The sequence below is a fragment of the Hemiscyllium ocellatum genome, chromosome 19 (genome assembly GCF_020745735.1).
Source record: "Hemiscyllium ocellatum isolate sHemOce1 chromosome 19, sHemOce1.pat.X.cur, whole genome shotgun sequence".
In the NCBI taxonomy this organism is placed as follows: Eukaryota; Metazoa; Chordata; class Chondrichthyes; order Orectolobiformes; family Hemiscylliidae; genus Hemiscyllium; species Hemiscyllium ocellatum.
In genome coordinates this window covers 13,749,586-13,761,960 of record NC_083419.1, presented here as the reverse complement: position 1 = coordinate 13,761,960, position 12,375 = coordinate 13,749,586, and the positions used below count along the sequence as shown (strand labels likewise).

Here is a 12,375-nt window from a genome sequence, read left to right as displayed (position 1 = left end):
ATCAGGATTGTTTGTCAAGAGGCTAACCATGTTTAATGTTGGAGGCTGACTTCTAGATTTTGCAAGCATGAGCAGGTCGAATATAATCAAGTCTCTGCCTATTGCAAATAGCTGAAGGAACAGGTTATAGTGATCAAAGTTGAACTTGTGTTCTCAAAGTAGGCAGGGCTTTTAGATTACTTGTTCAGCACTATTATAAATATGTCATTATTATTCTTAAAGGAGGAAAGCAAGCTGGAGAGGTTTCATGGAGGTATTTTAGAGCTCACAGCCGAGATAGTTAGAAGCATAAATACCCATGGGAGGGCCAGGGAAATTGGGATGCACAAGAGTGCACAATTGAAGGAACACTTAATTCTCAGAGAGGTGTACAACTGGCAATTAAAGAGTTTGCTGGGGATTTGAGAGGGAGGGAGAAGGCTGGCATAGCAACAGAATGATTTGGAAACATGGATAAATCAAGGTCAAAGGTCAGTGAACATATAGGGTGAAGTATTAATGACACTGAGTCTGACTTAAGATACAGACTTTTGTATGACCCAAAGTTTATGCATACTGGAACCACTGGAGTGGTTGTGTTGGAGGGTCAAAGGTAAGCATTGAGAATTTCAGTTTTGGATGGGCTAAAGTAGAGACAGAGACAGAAATCACTGCAGGAATGGGAGATTTTGCCAATCAAGAGAAAAGTAGAGTCGAGGTAGATAGGATAGTGAAGAAGGTGTTTGCTATGCTCACCTTTATTGGTCAGAGTATTGAGTACAGGGGTTGGGAGGTTATGTTTTGGCTGTACAGGACGTTAGTTAGGCTACTTTTGGAATATTGCGTGTAATTCTGGTCTCCTTCCTATCAGAAAGATGTTGTGAAACTTGAAATGGTTCAGAAAAGATTTACAAGGATGTTGCCAGGGTTGGAGGATTTGAGCTATAGGGAGAGATGGAATAGGCTAGAGCTGTTCTCCCTGGAGCGTTGGAGGCTGAGCAGTGACCTTATAGAGGTTTATAAAATCATGAGGGGCATGGATAGGGTAAACAGACAGTCATTTCCCTGGGGTGGGGGGAGACCAAAACTAGTGGGCATAGGTTCAGGGTAAGAAAGGAAAGATATAAAAGGGTCTTAAGGGCAGCTTTTCATGCAGAAAATGGTGCATGCATGGAATAAGCTGCCAGAGGAAGTGGCGGAGGCTGGTACAATTGCAATATTTAAAAGGCATCTGGATGGGTATATGAATAGGAAGGGTTTACAGGGATATGGACCAGGTGCTGGCAAATGGGACTGGGTTGGGTAGGATATCTGGTTGGCATGGACGAGTTAGACCGAAGAGTCTGTTTCCATGCTGTATGTCTCTATGACTCTAAGAAGATTGGAAGTTAAAGTTAAAGGTCAAATAGGATGCCAAAATGGTGAACAGTCAGGTTCACACCAGAAAAGTCTTGTTCAATCTGCAGCAGCATCTGGGGAGTAGGATGTATTTTAGTCAATGCTTAAAATTATGTAATTTCATTTCCAACAATCACAAAGTGATAAAATAAAGATTAGAACAGGTTTGTGGCAGGGGCTGAAGGCATTGGCTTTAGACTTTCCAATTGCAAAACTTAACAAACCAGAGGTGGGAGGTTTTATAATCTTGCTTGTGAGAAAGGGAAGTAAATATTGCTCTCTGCTAAGAAAAATGTTTCCCAAACTAAGTATTGGGAAAAAAATCCACAAAGAGGAATTGGCATCATTAACCATTATGCTCTACATTGATATTAGTCCCTATGTTTACTTTTTATTTGTTTAGGGCATTGCTGACTAGCCAGCATTTGTTGCCAATCCCTAATTGTTCAGAGGCTGTTGAGAGTCAACCACAATGGAGTCACATGTAGGCCAGACCAGGTAATGATGTTAGACTCCTTTCCCTAAACACTTTTAGTGGTTCAGATGGATTTTTACGACAATCAAGTTGCTGTTACTCTGCCAGCTTTCCATTTTAGATATTTTTGAATCAACCTGTTCAGAGATGTTACAGCATACCAATTACGTGAGTGGAATTTGAACCCAACCCTTGTCCAAAGATAGAGACATTACCACTGCACCATAACTGGCCCCATTCCAGATTTTTACTGAATTCAAATTTCATCATCTGCTTTGGTGTGACTCAAACACATGACTCCAGTTGTTTAGCCTGGATTTCTAGATTACTGGTCCAATGACATTACATTACACCACCACCTCCCCTGATAATGTATACTCAATAAAATGTATTCATGAATACAACTGAGAATTGACCTTACAGGTTTAAAGCAGAGAATGGAGAAATTCCAAACTGGAATAGGTGAATAATAGCAGTCAGCTATCTAATTATTTTACAAAGAAAGGAGCAAATTCTAAGAAACTATTGGCCATACAGGAAAATGGACAAGTCGCTTTGTATGTTTTAACTATATATATTGATTAATCTGAAAATTCTAAAGGGAAACCTTTTTAAGGAATGCATGTAACCTAATGGAATGCAAGATGGGTACATTAATTAAGGGTTAATTGGGCGTGAATTGGTGGTATTAATATCAGGAACTAGTAATCTGAACCAGGAAAGGTTTTCTTGTGGGGCAGTGGTAGTGTCCCTACTTGCGTACCAGGGGACCCATATTCAAGTCCCACATGCTCCAGATGTGTTTACTAAAATCTCTGAACAGATTGATTTAGAAAAAAAAACAGGAATCCTGGGTTCAAGTCCCACCTGCTCCTGAGATGTGTCATAACATTTCTGAACTGATTGATTAGAAAATATCTAGTCTGCTTCCTGTTGGCTATAGAACGTACAGATCAAAGAAACTGTCAAATAATCTGAGAGATGTGAGTCGTGTGTCATATGGTTAACTGAAATAAGACTTTCATTAAAAGCATGGACTTAACACATTTTAAACAGTTATCTCCTCGTGTACCACAGCCTTAAAACCTTCAATTTAGTTCCTTGAGAGTAAATTGTAACAATGCTATCGAAAAATACTAATCCACAGATATTACTAAGTAGTAGTTTTGACAGGTTTTTAAGTATAATAAATCTTCATTTTTACTGGGCCTTATATTGAATTTCAAAAATAGAATCAAAGAAAGAAATCATGCTTATTTTTTTCTCTTTTATTTGTTAGTTCAATACCAATCTTTAAAAAACTGAGCACCGCTACTTAAATGTTTGGGTTCCACTTTATTCTCCAAACTGGTAAACAAAAAGAATGCAAGAATGAGAACAGTTGAGCCATCGTCTAATATTTTACGTCTTCATTCAGTTTGAATATGCATCTTACAGCACAGTCCTACCTTAAAGCAAAACAAGTCACAGTCATGGAAATCTCAGCCAAACTTACTACCAGATGGCTTTACACCTAGGTGTTTTTGCACGATACACATTCCAAGATATCTCAGGATCTCTTTTAATCACATGTCTTATGGATGAGAAAGGCTTTTTAAGAGCTGGGTGCAGTCCTGATGGATGATGCCAAGCTGATTGGTAGATGATCCTGAGTCTTTCTGACCCTACTTTGGTTCTTAAAGATGGCACTAAAGTATTACTGTTAGGCCCAAACGCAAGGACTTTGCAGGTAGGTAATGGTTTGCAGATTGAACTGGGCATGGACCATTTATTGGTAGATGTTGATAATTTGCTTTTAATATCTGGGCAACTAGATTTTGGCTGTTCTATCCATAAAATTGGCCTTGGAAGCAAAGCATGTTTAGAAATGTATAAATTTGAACCAGATCTTGAATTGGTTAAACATTCCTCTTCTAAATCAGCATTATCATCTATTATATCCTGTCCTAGTACAACAGGATCATCAGAATATACATCTGCTTGCGACTTTTCTTTTGAAGTGTCAACAGGGTGTGTTGTTTGTGCAGAGTTGGCATTGGCAGTCATCTGTAGGCTGTCAGCTTGGCTGCTATCTAAAACCTTCGAATTAAGGTGGATCTTCAATCTTTCATAAGGACATTGCAAATCAGATTCTGCCCGATTATGTCTTTTTGTGAAAAAAGTGGTAGAAATTTTAGGACTATCTAATATCAACTCTGTCATATCTTTGCAGACCCGTTTCTCTGCATGTTTGAGCAACCTAGGAGAAAACAAAAAGGTACTCCTGAGATACAATACTTCTTTCTTTTTTAAAATCGAAGAAATCCAAACATGTCGTACCTTCGCACTTCCATTGTTAAATGATGGTTAGGACCCAGCAGTTCAGTTAATAAGTCAAATGAGTGCCGTAAACGTTCTGCTGTTTCTTTTCGAGCTAGACAATTGTCATCATTTTTTAATAGTTTTCCTATTTAGAGAAATACAAAATTGCACAATACCAAACAGCAGATTTCCATTGCATAAGGCTTCTTTTTTCTGTGTATCCTACATAAATAACCATATCTAGAACTCTATGTCTTCATCCAGAAACAATACTTCATTTAAGCTTGTACAGAATTTGATTTTCATAGAATCAGCTATTGTTGTAACAAAATTCAGCTCACTTTAGCTGATAGTAGTGTGATGAGTAAATGATGAAAACATTACTGGTTTTGGATACTAGAGGGACATTTCAGTGACAAATCATGTGTTTCATTCAAAATGTGAAACCTATTTCAGCACCTTCACTCTCTTCCAACTCTGACAAAGCTGGTGTTCCATCATGTGCTTGTCACAATACTGATACAATTTGGACAATCAATTTCAACTTCCAGCATCTGATTTTAATATCTGAGTCCTTATGGACTACAATGGAGTTAAAAAGGAAGAAATACGATCTTAAGTGGTCAGTTGTGGTCATCTGATCAGGTTTAACCAAGGTCATGAAACTAATGTCAAATAAACAAAGACAGAATAAGCCAAAATTAACATTTTATCAAAAGACACTAAAACTCAATCTGGTATGAAGAAACTGCCCTCTCCTATTTTTGGTTTACACGTTTCTTAATGAGCTGGGATCGTCCAGTTTGGAATTAAATAAAACAGCTATGGGAATGCACATGTGAACTGTATTTCAGGAAAACAACTTTTGGCCTGGAGAGAAAGTACATGAATTGGTAACAGCAAGGACTGAAAGGTGCTCTCTTCACTTCCTTCTCAACATCTGAAAAGCCAGCATTAATGATAGAACAACTTAGAAAAACATCCTCTCACCCAGAACTCAAGGATTCTAACAATTTCTAGATTGTTGAGGATACAAGGCATCAGTGAGACAGTGTTGGTCTAAGGGTATTACAACACAAAGGGTCTTTCAAAACTCTTTTAAACTGCAAATGCTTTACTTTCCTACTGTACTAGATATTTACCCTTTTAAAAAATTATATTTATATGTGTTTGATAATTTCGTTTGTGGGGGGAGACATTAGTAAGTAATAAAATTCCTCTTTCCTTTCACTCACCAGTGCTATATTTTAATTCACAATTGGTTACAGGCTAAAAAGAACTAAAACGTTTTGTGGCAGACATCCAGTGAGGGCCTTAAAAAAGCAGGAAACAATTCATCCCTCACCTGGTCATAAAACATGCTGGTTTTATGGACACAGTAGTATTTCATGACTATGTTGGACAAACAACAGGTGCTCAGTAAATCTCTATGGTTCACTGATAAGCTTCAATTTGGATAATATAAACTGCATTTTTATCTTATTAGATTTTTTAAAATGTCATATGCTGTATCTTTATGGCTAAGAAAGAAAAACATTTGTAAACAGTCTCTTTATGAAGATTTTATACTTTTTAAAACAAAGTAATAATCATCAGAGAAGATTCAATTCATCAGTGTTTGTAAAATCATGAAACAATAATTGTTTCCCTAATTAGGCATATGCAGCAATCCTTTAGCACCAATTTGGCTGTTAATTATCTACAAGTAGATAATCTACAGGTAAAACAGCAAAGTTGCAAAAGTAGGATGATAAAACATCCTTCAACTGAGCATGCTTCACAAAACTGTTTAATTCTTTCGAAAAATGATACAATTATTGCAGAATATATTAATAGATATTTTAATGGATATGTTTGCATTGTAATAAAACTAAAACATCAAAGAATACAGAATCTGAAAATGGCAATATCAGAAAAATTATATGTTAAAATTAGAATCAAGTCATAAGATTTAGAACCAGAAGCAGGTCATTAATCCCAACTCTATCCTCCTTTGCCATTCAATAAGATCTTAGTGGATCTGGTTAGGACCTTAATTTCACCTTCCTGCTTGTTACACATACCTTAACGGCCTTGTAGAACAAAAATCTGACAACCAATCTTGAATACATTCAATGATCCTGCTTACACTCATATCAATTGAATACAATTCCAAAGATGAACAATCATCTCAGAGAAGAAATTCTTCCTTGGCTCTATCTCGGATGGGAGAATGCATATTTTTCAATGTTTTGACTGAAGTCTCACAAAAGTTGTGATTGCTTATTGCCCAAATGCTAAATAATCTTTTTTGCTTCTTTTCTCTCGTTTCTTTCTTTCTGCATCAGGTTTTATTTACAGTCTGCAAAGTTTTATTCTACTTGCATCTAAACTACACTTGCAGAAATATTAACATGCTTTTACCAAAACAAGTTTCCAGTCTATAAAGTCTTACTTTTAAGTTATTATCATCTGAATTATGTTCTTCATTTATAATTATGCTTTGAAAGTTGCTACACTGCAAATTATCACAATGTATATGCAGATTGTGACCATGAGGCAGATCTCTGTAGAGAGAATTTCTGAAGTATCTCTCTCCCAACTCTGATGCCAGATCGTGTATGAGTCCATTCTAATTAATGGGTCATATATAAAGCTGTGAGCAATTTATGAATGCCTAAATAGTAAAACCCAATTACAAAGGGCTGAGAACAACAAATTAATAATTTAGGAAAACCATTTACACAAAGAAATAGGACATATTTATCAAATACATCATTATCTTACCTAGTTTATAGAGAGTAATGGCTCTATGGAGATTGATCTGATCTCTAATTTCTGAAGATCTGGCCCGCTGCATGCTGTCCTCTTGAATTTTGAGCACTTCTTTGTAAAACTTTTTTGATTGACTCCAGTCTAAGCTACAAATCAAGAAAACAGCACTATGTGAAAGGATATAGAGACAATATACAACCAACAAATAACCTGACCTCATGTACTGCAAATAACAAAATCATGGCAGATTGTGAAAGTCAGCCCCAAGTTTAATTCCTGATGTGAAACATTCAGTAGTTATATTTTACAGTTTCTCTCGGAGTCATCTGTGCTACCTTCCAAACTGATTTGCTTTTGAAATTATTCCCACTATTTATATCATTCAGGAAGAATTTTCAGATCAAAATTGACTCAAACATTAGGCCCTTAAATTCTATGGAGCTATTATTGGACACCTGTAGTTGTAGAAAACTAAAATAAACCATATAAATGACTTTCAGATGTTTCCACCATTTCACTGGCAATCCCAATGCTGTTCTACTGAAATTAGATACAGAGATTGGCAGAACTGCATTGCATTTACGAATCATTCTACACCATCAAATACAACTATCTGATGTTTATATTTTCATATAACATATATTTGTTCATGATTGATCACAGGGTTATCATTCATTTTTGAAGTTGATGTTTAAATGCAGCATGAAGGGGTTTGTATCCACTTGGATGGAACATTAAAGCAAGTTTCTTGGTAAACTACTTTTTTTACACCATCATTTTATGTTGTGCCTCACTGGACTAACATGCTGGAAATCAAGCCTTGCTATTCTTGGAGTTGACACAAAAGTTAAAGCTTTCAGAAGGAATGCAGAATTCTCCAATTTACCAGTTTTTCAGTCCCAGGTTGACAAAACACAAGGACAAGGTTTCCACACTTAGAGAGAGAGAGAGAGAGAGAGAGAGAAAGTAGAGAGTGTAGATTTTATTTGTCATTTCTACCAAATACAACTGATATGGTAAAAATGAGACAGTGTTCCCCCAGGACTGAGGGTGCTACATGGAAAGCTCAAACTACACAATCACATATGGCATAAAGTGAATAAGCGCAAAACTTACATGTTATAGTGTAATAGAAGAATGATAAATAGTAGACATTTTTTTAGCAGCAATTCGAAGCTGTGCAAACAATTCCAGATGGGAGAAAGTCCGATCATACTGTGTTAGTGAGCCTGATGGCTTGGGGGAAGAAACTTTTGCACAGTCTGACCGTGAGAGACCAAATACTCCAGTATGGCAGGAGGGAGAAGAGTTTGAGTGAGGGGTGTGTAGGGTTTTCCACAATGCTCTTAGCCTTTTGGATGCAGCATGTGGTGTAAATGTCTGTAAGGACAACAAATTGGACGGAAAGACTGTGAAAGCAATTCAAAGGTGCTTGATCATTGTGTCAGCTGGGGTGGCCTATTTGGCTTGTCAGAATCTGCTGCTCCCTGAGTCTCCTTTTCTGTATATTTCCACTGGCTCTCATCAGGTTTAATTTTTTTTACTGACGAGGAAAGAAACAGCTCCTGCCCTTATGGATGCCTGATTGCTTCTGTCATTTGGGGTGGCGTAATGGCTCAGTGGTTAACACTGCTGGCTCACAACCCCAGGCACCCATGTTCAATTCCAGCCTCAGGTGACTGTCTGCAAACAGTTTGCACATTCTCCCTGTGTCTGCATGGGTGTCCTCTAGGTGCTCCAGTTTCCTTCCACAGTCCAAAGATGTGCAGATTAGGTACGTTGACCGTGCTAAATTACCCATAGTGCCCTGTGATGTGCAGGCTGGATGGATTAGCTATGGGAACTGCAGGGATAGGGTAGGTGCGTGGGCTGCTCTTTTGAGGGTCAGTGTGGACTCAATGGACTGAATGGCATGCTGCCATAATGTAAGGATTCTATGACTCGAAACATCCACATTCCCAAGCTGTTCAGCTACTGGGAGTCAATCATATAGTTGTTGACAAACAGAAGGACTTTGTCATCAGTAATTGATCACTAGTCCACAACCCAGTCAGCTACTAGTTGTGCACTGGAATGTATGTAGAATAAAATGCACCTAGAATTCCATGCTTGCCTTTCATCCAGAAGGTGCAACTGCTAAATCTGATTTGCTACCTTTCCAACAGCCAGGCTGATACCAGCACTAATCTGTGTCCTCCAATTCCAGCTGTACCAATATGGGCACTATTGAACAAATGAGAGTGACTAACATACTTAAGCTATACGTTCATGGCATTGCTGTAGATAAATTTGTACCAAATCATAGTTTAACCATTAAACATTTCTTAGGGAGGAAGGAATATTATAGATTGTAACATTTACCTTTTTGAGTACTTAGGATAGCACAGCAAATCTGCCAGGGGTTCCAGTATCTCAGCAACTACAGGATGCAATTTACCATACCATTTTTGCCTGATATCTAATGCCTGTTTAAAATAATTTTCAGCTTCAAGCAGTTTACTTAAATGTATTCTAAAAGGAAAGAAATTTAAATTTTAATTATATATCTTAAAATCTTAATTTTATTTCAAAGCAATGTTAGAACTATACGTAATTGACAAAAAGTGAATTATGAACATCACCTAAATGGCATCTTTTACAATCTCTGAATGTCTCAAGGCACTTTACAAATTAAATAATTTTAAATTGAATTCACTGGTGTAATTTAGGAAGTGCAGCAATTTGCATACCATGCAGTCCCAAAAACTGCAATGTGATACTGATCAGGTATTTTTAAAAATTTTTTGTGGGATAAATATTGACCAGATCACTTAGGCCAACTGAGCACAGTTGGCTGGATGCCTGATTTGTGATGCAGAGTGATGCCAGTAACATGGGTTCAAGTCCCACAATGGCTGAGGTTACCATAACAGACTCTCCTTGTCAACCTGTCACCTCATCTGAGGCGTTGTGATCCTCAAGTTAAACTGCCACCAGTCACCTGTCTAATGAGAGAGCAACCACGTGGTGGTAAAACCATAGCAACTTTACCTTGTTATGCACTTATGGAAATAAGCAACATAAAAACATAGCTAAGTGTGAATATAATGTTAAAAGTTTGTCTGATCATTTGAATAAAACATTTTTGAATTGAGGAAGAGGTGGCTATCATATTTGAGTAAAAAGTGAGGTCTGCAGATGCTGAAGATCAGAGCTGAAAATGTGTTGCTGGTTAAAGCGCAGCAGGTCAGGCAGCATCCAAGGAACAGGAAATTCGACGTTTCAGGCATAAGCCCTTCATCAGGAAACAGGATTCCTGATGAAGGGCTTATGCCCGAAACGTCGAATTTCCTGTTCCTTGGATGCTGCCTGACCTGCTGCGCTTTAAACAGCAACACATTTTCAGCTATCATATTTATCAATCTATTAACTGAGTTCTCTACCCAGAGTTATGAGCAAAACAGAAATAATGAAGTAGAGACATGCAGCTCATGACAGCATACAAATTGGTGTTGCTCCTTAATTTCAATAATGTGGAGGTCCCAGTGTTGAACTGGGGTGGACTAAGTTAAAAATCACACAATAACAGGTTATAGTCCAAAAGTTTATTTGAAAGCTTGTACTTTTAAATAAACCTGTTGGATATAACCTGGTGTTGTATGATTTTTAACCTAATTTCAATGACTGAAGTGTTGGGTTGAACAGTTCCCAGGCTTCTGTCTCCCTCTGCTGGCTGAAGGTATGGTAGCTAAATTTGCAGGTGACACTGTATGGATCAATATAGATAGGTTAACCAAGTGAGTAAGAATCTGACAGATGGATCAAATGTAAATTGTTCTCTTTGAAAGGAAGAATAAAAACATAGAGAATTATTTAACTGGAGAATGACTGCAAATTTTGAGGTACAGAGAAATCTCGGTATTTTAGTGCATGACTCACAAAACATTAGAGAAAGTGATTAAGATAACCAAGGGAATGCTATCCTTTATTGTGAGGAGGTGATGTTTCATTTACACAGTGTAGTTTGGTCTCCTTATTTAAAGAATGACCTAAATGTTTTTGAGGCAGTTCAGAGGAGGTTCACAAGATTGATAACCGGAGTGAGGAAAGATTGAACAGGCTGAGCCTGTTTTCACTAGAGCTTAGAAGAGTGAATTGTGATTTAATTGAAGTTTATAAAATCCTGAATGGTCTCAACAAAGTGGATATGGAAAGAATGTTTTGTTTTTTTGTAGCCTAGAGCTAGGGGCGCAATTTTAATACTAACATCTGGACATTTTGGACAGAGATGAAAGGAATTCTTTGCTCTCAGAAAGTTATGTGATTTTGAAACTCTCTGCCTCAAAAAGTGATTGACGTACCATCATTGAATATCTTTAAAGTTAAGTAGATAGATTCTCAAGAGGAAAGGAGATCAAAGACCATCAGAGATGGTTGGGAATGTGTAATTCAGAACAGAAACAGATCAGCCATGTTGAGTGGTGAAACAAGTTTGAAAGACCAAATTGCCTACTTTTGCTCGTAACTAGAATGTTTGTATGTATCTTAGCATGACTCCTGAGATCTGTTCACAGTACAAACTGAGTGAGATGGCATGGAGTATGTAAGGAAAAGGGTGGTGAGAGGAACATGGGTCCTTATAAATTGACACTAAATTGACAGAGTTTAGAAAGAGTCATAGGATGAGTGTGAGTTCATAGGTTGTTTTATGTTGACACCAAGTTACTTTAGTGATTATAAAGATCCATAGTATTGAGTGGGAGAGCATGAGTTGGCATCTGCTGGCACTAAGTCAGCTAAGGAGCTGCAAAAAGTCATGGTGATAAATGGGATATGGGTTGACAGGGTATACTAAGTGCCATGGGAATGGGTAGTTTGACATGGAAAGGCATGAAATGTGTGAGGAGACATGTTGGGTGGGTAGGGGTCATGAGGTGACATTGGTTGCATGGATGAGGTATTAGGAGAATGTGATGGTTGCCTCCCATACTTATACACTATTGTCTTGGGTGGTAAGGCTGAATTCCCTCAACCCAATCTATCACAACTGATTTTCAGTTTTCAGACTTCCAAGAACTGCTGCCTGCCCAACTACAGCAATAATTCAGCCTTTTGTGGAAATTTCTCTCATTTTGGCTTTGAGTGAGAGTGCCCCATGTACCCGAGGGAGTGAAAATCTGTGCCTTGGTGAGACACTGCAGTAAGGGACAGAGAGGATGCTGCTAAAAGCAGAGGGAAAAAGACTGCTGTTGTGTTACCTCAGTCAAGATGATGGTAGGAAATAGTTCTCTGAAGATTCAGAGCTTCGACAGGCTGCCATGCTGCTGGAAGTCAATTGATGATGCTCAGGAGAGTGAGTGAAGGGACTTTCAAGAAGGACCTGAAGATGGAAAGACTTCTCATGGTGTAATAGGGTAAAGTGAGCAAGGTAAAACACTAGGAGAGATTTGGACTTTATCTTCTTAGAACCTGGAGTAGCATGTAATCAT

General features: G+C 37.8%; 1 protein-coding gene across 1 annotated transcript in view; it reads right to left on the bottom strand.

Moving 5' to 3' along the window:
* Positions 1-3,209: 3,209 nt before the first annotated feature.
* ttc41 (tetratricopeptide repeat domain 41) overlaps positions 3,210-12,375 on the bottom strand; it is a 68,931-nt gene continuing 59,765 nt past the window's right edge. Inside the window, exons 12-15 of the mRNA XM_060840042.1 lie at positions 9,269-9,418; positions 6,920-7,053; positions 4,172-4,298; positions 3,210-4,091 (exon numbers count right to left, since the gene is read on the bottom strand). Coding sequence (XP_060696025.1) covers positions 3,347-4,091; positions 4,172-4,298; positions 6,920-7,053; positions 9,269-9,418 — 1,156 coding nt within the window. The 3' untranslated portion in view covers positions 3,210-3,346. The remainder of the gene's footprint in view (positions 4,092-4,171; positions 4,299-6,919; positions 7,054-9,268; positions 9,419-12,375) is intronic.